The 9,277-nt window shown below is 35.7% G+C and overlaps 1 protein-coding gene across 1 annotated transcript; it reads left to right on the top strand.

Annotated features, from left to right (window-relative positions):
* Window positions 1–206: 206 nt before the first annotated feature.
* On the top strand, window positions 207–5,662 carry LOC149201491 (abscisic stress-ripening protein 3-like). Its single transcript, XM_089401289.1, has 3 exons — window positions 207–365; window positions 499–646; window positions 5,556–5,662. Exons 1-3 carry the CDS (start codon window positions 207–209, stop codon window positions 5,660–5,662), a joined length of 414 nt encoding a protein of 137 aa, XP_089257415.1.
* Window positions 5,663–9,277: the final 3,615 nt, after the last annotated feature.

Genomic DNA, 9,277 nt, shown 5'->3' with positions numbered 1-9,277 from the left:
CGGCCATTTGGAAACCGCGCACGCGTGAACGCTGTTTCCACACGGTATAGCGTGTTTAATATTCAACTCTGGCTATATATATACCGAAGTAATTCCCTACCATTCATTCACGTAATCTAATCTGCTCAGCAATTTGAGTATTTTAAGCGGGTAAAAGTCATTGTCTATATTTCCTTACATTACATCGGGATCTAATTTCGGAAAGGATGTCTGAGAATAAACACCATCACTTCCACCATCACAAGATCCAGAACGCCGACTCGGAGGCGATGCCGTACGAGAAAGCGATGAAGGAGGAGAAGCACGATAAGCGAATGGAGCATTTAGGTGAACTGGGAGCAGTCGCTGCTGGAACGTTTGCGCTGGTACTATCTATCTATATCTATCTATATATATATATCTTATTCTGTAATTTTTAGTAAGTTGATAAACTAAATCAGCTTTATAGAGTTGACCTATACAATTATAGGATTACTAATTCTCTCATTGGGTATGCAGTACGAGAAACATAAAGCAAAGAAGGATCCAGAGAACGCGCACAGGCACAAGATTGAGGAGGAGATTGCAGCAACAGCTGCAGTGGGAGCTGGGGGCTATGCCTTCCACGAGCATCACAAAAAGAAGGTAGCCAAAAAGGAAGTAAAAGATCAACATTTCTAGCCACCTGCGCCCCGTACCTATGCTTTAAAACAGTTTTCATTCTTTCGCTGAAAAAAGTCATACGTCAGGTTCACACTGGCTTCATCTTCATTCGTTCATTGTATCTCTTTATGATCCTAATAAGCATTTTAACGTAAATACTTAATAGTATTGTGATGCTGTTATTGTTATTACTATTTGTATGGTGATTCTTAGTCCACCAACACCTCTATTCCAATTCTATAACAACAAAATTCCGAAATCAATCAATTCCATACCTCCAAAAACTGATTTAACATACTAGTCAACCTAATTATACCATTGGGAATGAAAGATACTTCTTAATATTTTTCGAATTGGGAAAAATGGTTTTTTTTTTTATCTAAATGCATTTATAATTAAAAATCGATTGTGTCTTTTATAATTGACTATACTTGTATATTGATGAAAATTACATTCCTCTACATTCGAAAAAATACTTTATAAAAAGTACATATCTTCATAAAAAGTACATATCTTCCAAATTTTATTTTGCAATTGCAAAATGTTTAGCTATTTATCAAATGCCTAGATGTTTATTCACATTGCCCCATTCACATTCCCCACTTTCCCATGACAAGTGGCTTAGCCGTTAGGAATGTGGACTACTGAAATGCCCTCTCATTCTCCTCCACTCTTGGAATAAAAAAATCCAAAAAATCTGATACCCCATTTATGCCCCATCATCAAAGCCCTTAATTCACTAATCTATTTCAACTTCAATTCTTCCTTTAGATGTTTAGCTTTTTGGAGTAAGATTTGGGATTGGGGTAGAGAATATTAGGATTTTTAGCCCAGGTAGCTTTAGCATTTATGGCGAGGGTTTGAGAAGAGCTTCTGCTTGGGACTGAGAGTGGTGGAACTTCTGCTAAGTGGTGGAACTTTCAGTAAGATCCAGTGATACCAATGGAATGATTATGGTGACAACAATGAAATGATTCTGGTAAATTTTGGGATTTTGTAACAACTATGGAATGATTTCACATTGTGCTATTGGTAAGGTTTTGTGTCATTCTTCATTAAGTTTTTTTAACAATTATACTATTCTTGGTAAGGTTTTGTGTCATTCTTAATTTTTTTATTTTTTTTTAAATTGTGCAATTTTTTTAACTTAGGAAAGGATGATTTTTTTAGAAATTGTCTCTCCATTCTAATCCATCACATATTTGTTTCATTTTAAATAATGTGTTAGCCTAAGAGCCTCAACTTTTAGAATAATTTGATTTTTGAGGTTTCACATAAAATAAGTTGTGAAATATAATTGGCTTGCAAATCACCCACAATTGGAAATAGGGAATTACATCAACCTGGACATGACTAGAAGCCAGGAGTTACATCAACTTATTTGGATAAGACAATAAGTATAATCAGTACTCCAATAAACTCAATAAACTCACTAACCACTTATCACTTAATAAAAAAAAATAAACCTTCACCACTCATCCAAGAAGCTTGTTTTTTGCCATCACTAGAGCTCAAGAATACAAATATCAAGATGAGTACAATGTAGCTAGCAATAAATGAATAATTGGACCCCTTGCCTTTGTAATCATATTCCATAACTATTAACTTAGTTGATAATCATATGTGGTTACTTGATTGACTATATTCTTCATAAGAAATAACTAATGTTGAAGCTTGATTATGGATTTAACATGGGTTGTTGAATTGATTGACAATATTCTTGATATGTAATAATTAATGTTGAAGCCTACTTCTAGATTTAAAAGGGTTGTTGAATTTCACTATTGCAGCTTCTTTTTTCTTAAATTAAAATTTTTCATTTTGTCTTATCAAAAATTAATTCACACTTAAATCTCGCAGAAAAAAAACTTATTAAAGAAACACAATTCATAGAGATTTAGATTTCAATACAAGTAAGTACAATTTATAAACATATAATTTTTAATATTTTGATAAATTTATATTTGAAAAAATAAATAATTATAATTTAATATATATATATATATATATATATATATATATATATATATATATATTTTCATGTTGAGAAATTTCTAAATTAATTATATTTTAAATAATATATGTAATTTAAATATATTATAAAAAATTAAATGAGATATCTTTTAATATTAATATTAAAATTCTAAGATTTAGTAACATTTCTTTTGAATCATATATAAGGGTTATTAGTCCCTATCATCTGGCAATGGCCAGGGACTATAGGAATCGAAAATATGGTATTTAACATTAATTTCACTTGCTTACCATTACAAATGATCAGTGACTATTATGAATAACCAAACTTTTATTGAAAAATTAATTTGATGGTCTTATTTAGCCTCTTCAAGAGGTCGGAGGGGCTAAAACATAGGTTATGCCAGGGACTATAGGAATCGAAAAGATGGTATTTAACATTAATTTCACCTGCTTACCATTACAAATGACCAGTGACTATTATGAATAACCAAACTTTTATTGAAAAATTAATTTGATGGTCTTATTTAGCCTCTTCCCGAGGCGGGAGGGGCTAAAACATAGGTTATGTTCTTTTTTCCGTTGGCATTTGGAATTTTTGAGTAGCAGAGTAAACTAATGCGTAGCATTAGTTTCAAACATTAAGTGTTATACTGAATTAAATGAAGTCTACTATAGCAACTGAATTGAATTAATTCAAAGCTCATAAGCTTCACGGCAAGGTCGGAAAAGTCAGAGACTTGGCATGTCCGCCACGTACCACTGCTTCAATCTAGGTGCCATTCCATAAACTAGAACAATTGTCCCTTTCGCCAGATTTCATAAGAGAGTTTTCCATAAGCCAAAGTCTTTGAGTCTTTGGAGTCCCTGAGTCTTCTACGCTAATAGTCTGATGAAGCCTTCTACATAATAATGGAGTCCAGTCCCTTGCTAATACTCTGATGAAGTGCTCCGATGTTTGGCTGTAATCCTGTGGGCTGTTGGAGCAATTGAGGCCACCAGCGCGTCTACTGCATTATGAAAGCATAATGCATATCGAAAGTTAAACAGGTAAACAACACACACTTAGAAGAACACTCTTAAATATATCTACAGTAAAATGTTTTTAATGTGCAACATCATGCAAGTGCAAAACGCATTTAAAAAACTAATAATTTTTATTGCCAAAAAGAGAAAAATCGCAATCTGTGGAAAACTGTACCAGGAGCTGTAATCGTTGCAGCCAAACAAGAACATGAATCACCAGGGCGTGATTGAGGCTATAACGAATGACTATCCAATTGCTGAGTGAAAATTCTGTGTTGTTTACTTGAAATCTTCTTCGTCGAAATCTTAGTGGCCAGCACTGAAATTGAATTTAGCTGAGCCTCACAAGTTGTCACAGATTGTAAAGGCTTGCCTACTTAACAAATTTATGAAAACAATTTAAATGCATCGCAAATGTTTATGAAAAAAATTTAAATGCATGTCAAAGAAAAAATGGTTATGGTGCCAATTTGTTTGATTAAGAAATAGAAAAATTGCAAAGAATTTCTCGACTAAAAACAAAAATTAATGGGAAATTTTTTTATGTCCATATTTGATAAATTCGGAAAAGAAAAAATAAATGCATCTTCCTTTTTAGCTCTTCTTGGTGGTCGTTGGCAATGGAGGAAAACCTGGAAATCGATGCCAAGGAGCCCTGCGGTGGATACCCATCCATCTTCGTTTCAGCCGTGTCACAACTCCTCTGCAGAAGACAAAGGCAAAGACTCCGTTAGCAGTAGGAAAAAAAATGTATGGGAAAATAGGTTCGTGGTAAAAATATGTATACAGCCAGATGTTGGTCAGGCTGGGCCTGAAGGTATACATGTTTAGCACCCGCCTGAGCTGTGCTAGTGTAGGTGCTGCACTAGGAAAGACCTGGTCCGAAAACTGTCGCTTGCTATGCTTTAAAGATTAAGACTGCAAACAAAAATTAATGGGAACTTTTTTTATGTCCATATTTGATAAATTCGGAAAAGAAAAAATAAATGCATCTTCCTTTTTCTCTAGAAATAAAGAAATTTAGGGACTGAGATTCTTTGAATTTTTTTTCGAGAGTCTCTAAATTTCAAGGAAAAAAATAATAGAATATTTTTTATATGCAATTTTTCACAACTTCGAGAAACAACACGCTCTTCTTGCTAGCTGTTAGCAATGGAGGAAAACCTAGAAATCGATGCCAAGCAACGCTGCGGTGGATACCCATCCATCTTCGTGTCAGCCGTGTCACAACTCCTTTGCAGAACACAAAGGCAAAAACTCCATTAGCAGTAGGAAAAAAATGTATGGGAAAACAGGTTCGTGGTAAAAATATGTATACAGCCAGATGTCACTCAGGCTGGGCTTGAAGGTATACATGTTTAGTACCCACCTGAACAATGCTGGTGTAGGTGCTGCACTAGGAAAGACCTAGTCCGAAAAATGTCACTTGCTATGCTTTAAAGATTAATACTGCGAGAGAAAGTGGATTGGAGATCAAACAACCTGTGCATGCGATAAACCCTCGGCGGTGTGGCCGCGAGGACTTTTAACATGGGGATACCATAACTCGGCTGCCCATGCTAGTGCAGTGACAGCGCCGAGGAAGAGCTGGGGCGGAAACCCTGGCTTGTTGTGGTTTGGAATGCGACGCTGCGGAAGAAGTGCAATTTCGGGATTGAAGAAACCCTACCTGCGAAAAACCCTTGGTGGTGTGGCCGGAAGGCCTTTTAACAAGGAAAATCCCTGAGTTATCCGCGTATAGGCAAAATCGATGGTTAGTCTGGCTAGACCAAAATCTCGACCGTCGGCAGGAGGGGTTGGTTTGCTCCCACTGGGAAACATTGAAAATGGCTAGAGGTAGTGGGGGGGGCGCACTGGGCAGGCTGAGGTAAAGCGTTTGTCTGGCGTGAGGACCGTCGGATGTGACTGCGAACAGGTGGACGGCGGGAACGCAGGGAGGATCAGGTGGAGACATGAGAAACAAGCACATCTGGTTCTGGAAAATTGCGACGACCCATTGAAATATCGTGTGTTTAATTAGTATTCATAGTCTGGGGAAAACCATACCTCCACCCTTCATATCCAACGGACCTGCAAATGGATAGAAATCCACCAGAACTAACGACGAGTGCAGGAAAATCCTTCTCGACTGTAACGTATGGTGTTTTATGGAAAAAAGTACTGGTAGGTAACTATCGGCTCTAAAAATATATCGAGGTCAGACAGGAACATGCAATGCTTGGCAGCATTGATGGCAGGTGCAACTGTGGAAACCCTGGACACCTTTACTTTCATTTGGTCATTTGCCATGGCTGCAGGATAGAAACGGCTCCCTGTGGTGGTGAATATGCGAAGTGCAGTGTGTTGGTGAAACCTTACTTGTCACCATGATCATTAATTTACCATTCCACTTGTTGATCAACATGCATAGTGCCATTTGTGTGACCCACCTGCATGTATGACACATGTCCCATCCTCTTATTCTGCAGTGTATACAGAAATGTTTGCTTGATGTGGAAGAAGAAATGAATGAGCACCGCTAATAACCAACTAAATGCCTTGGGTTTTTTCTTGCAGCGTATTATGGAAATTTAAATATTTGTCGTAAGATATTAGATATGCGACTCTAAACTTACAAGATTTTCATTTTTAAACTCGCTTCTATTTATGTTGCATCTGGAATATTATCAAAGCATATAGAGGTAAGGATGCTTCGAAAGGCGAAAAGGGTTCTATTTCATTTCAAATTTTATCCATATTATTTTGTGGTCTCCTTCCATACTTCACAAGCAGCGGCTAACCACTCCATTTACTAGTGTCACAGATCACTTTTCATTACCTGAACGAGCAAGACTGGCCTTCCAGCGTTTTTAGCTGAGCGTTTCAAAGGACAAATGAAGATCTGACTTTAGTCTGTTTTAACGGTTCTTATATTATTTTAACTTCCTTAATTTATTGCAAATTCATTTTTGTTACTTCGGCGAAGTCAATTGTTTGATTTCGCTATTATCTCTTAAATTCTAAAATATTCTTAAACTTTAATATAAAAATAAATTCAGCATCCAATCACCAACCTATTTTATTCCATTGCAAACATTAAAATAATTTCATACTTTTGTCTTACCCAATTCTTCTAATGCTGACATGGTTGAACCTGAAAGAACAAGGAAGGGTTTGTTGAGAAAGAAACGATAAGAAGAATATTTGATGGGAGCTTGTGGGAAATATTGGAAAAATAGAATTCATCTCGCAAAAGACGCTAAATGTCTACTAAGAAAAAAATAATAGGGTCACCTCTACACCAAGAAATAAGGGCATGTTGGAAAGCGAAATGTCCTCCGTTCCAGCAACCTGCCAGGACGTAGGTCGAGAAGGGAAAACACGCTCGTTGGCAATGGCCCACAATCCAGAAATACTACTGATATATGGGGGCGAAAGTAAGTCATTCGGGAAGGTAAGGTCAGGCAATGCCTAGTTGGTACAGTCCATATTTCATTCTGAAGCAGATCACGTTGGGCCCAAATATCACGGTTGGCAGTGTTGATAGTATCCCTCTCTTTTTCTAACAATTACTGCAACAGCTACAAAAATAGGAACATAAATAGTAGCCGGAAGGAAACAACAACTTATCCAGAAACTGTTTTTCTGCAATTTTACAACAAAATTAAAATTGCATTCTCAGGATAAACTTAATGCAGGGACTTTCTACCTCGCAACTTCCCTTGTTTTTTTATAGCTAATTACATTACAAGCAGTGGTCTGTGCTACCATGCTTGAGTTTTTTAAAGCTAATTACATTACAAGAAGTGGTCTGTGCTACCATGCTTGAAATGTCCCAATACAAGTACTTGAGTAACTCGCACGTTCTAAGCTTTATTTTTACTTTATTTCAACAATTTGCTTCCTTCTTTTGTCTCTTTGACTCGTTTTTCCATAGTTGTATTCAACCTTTTTTATTCCAACTTTTCTTTATCAAACGTATTCGATTCACATCTTCCTCTACTAGGGTTAGTGGTTAGGCATGGGCATGGATAAACACAATAAAAATAATTAAATGTGGTTCTTTGTTGGCCGCCTTATGAGGTCTCGTTGTTGAAGAAATGCGGAGAAACGCTACCATTAGGGTTTTCTTTGCATTAAGGTTTTAAGTGGTTAAATGTGGTTATTTGATAGCTTCCGTATGCGGTTTGTTGTTGAAGAAGTGAAAATAACCTTGAGGGTTTTCTTGCATCAAGGTTTAGGTTTTAACGCTTAAATGGTGAAATATTAAGATTTTATTTGATGTATTATTTATTTTAGGTTTAAAATAATTGTTAATATTTAAATAAATTTGATATTATATTATTCTTTAATATTACAAAATTATTTTTAATATTTAGTTATATTATTAATAATACTAATAATGTTAATAGAAGAAGTGAAAATAACCATGAAGGTTTTCTTGCATCAAGGTTTAGGTTTTAACTACTAAATGGTGAAATATTAAGATTTTATTTGATGCATTATTTATTTTAGGTTTAAAATAATTGTTAATATTAAAATAAATTTGATATTATATTATTCTTGTATTATTAATTTTTACTTTAATATTACAAAATTATTTTTAATATTTAGTTATATTATTAATAATATTAATAATGTTATTGATATTAATGTTAATATTATTATTGTTCATGAGTTTTAGACAGATGGTGATTGGGTGCTATGTTAACGCATTCTTTGATGTGAAGTTAATAGTTTAATTCCCTGTCCTGATTAGGATGATATATTGGACGTGATGAAGATGTAGTCCTCCCAAGCTTACCAAAAAAATGTTAATAATATCATTAATAATATTTTTAATTCCTTTATTAGGATGCTATTTTGATTTATGATTTTTGTTAAGTCTTGCTGGACAATAATCACGCCTGTAATCAACAAAGTGTCGAGGTTGCAGTCATGCACCGCACAATTCCTCCAAGTGAGATATGCCTGACTTAATTTAGGTTTTGTGAAAAATTCCCCTCGAAATCATCTTGATTCCTCGTGATAGGTCTTAAATTGGATCTCATGTTCCGGTTAATATGTATACCTCAGTCCCTCTATTTCCTCCTCCATTCCATCTTCCAGGAGGTAGGTGTTGACAAAAGTAGCAAAAACATTATTTTCTCTTCCAAAAATATCAGAAGCCAATGCTCTCGGTTGAATGACTCTCATATATTAAATATGGTTAGAGAAAGGGGTAGAGAGAGATGGGAAGGATGAGGATGAGGGAATTCACCCCACTCTGCCTAGCACGATGAAAATGTAGAATTGTTTGACCCTGATATACTAGCCTACAGATGCATCATAGTGGCTTTCATGGAGGCAAAGTGTAGGTGTTTAGGTGATTGTTATTGATAAGTTAAAAAAAAATTAGTGCACCATCTTTGGACCTTGGACGGCGCGAGGGAAAAGTAGAACGAAGGATGGCATAGGTGGGTATTCAATTCAACAATACCCATCTGGTGCTATGCAATCTACCTAGGGCTATAGGAATTGATTTACCACATGTTCCTCTAACTCTGGCAACCACTAACTCCATCGAAATCTCTGTTGATTTAATTCCTCACACCAACCTGGCTCCCCTCCTCTCCCTTCTCCTCTAGTGGCAAAAGTGAAAGGAAAAGGCATTTTT

Source organism: Pinus tabuliformis, chromosome 2_1 (genome assembly GCF_031772625.1).
Source record: "Pinus tabuliformis cultivar Carrire ecotype Pingquan chromosome 2_1, CPIR1, whole genome shotgun sequence".
Lineage (NCBI taxonomy): Eukaryota > Viridiplantae > Streptophyta > Pinopsida > Pinales > Pinaceae > Pinus > Pinus tabuliformis.
The sequence above is the reverse complement of the archived record's forward strand: the minus strand, read 5'-3'. Positions and strand labels throughout refer to the sequence as shown.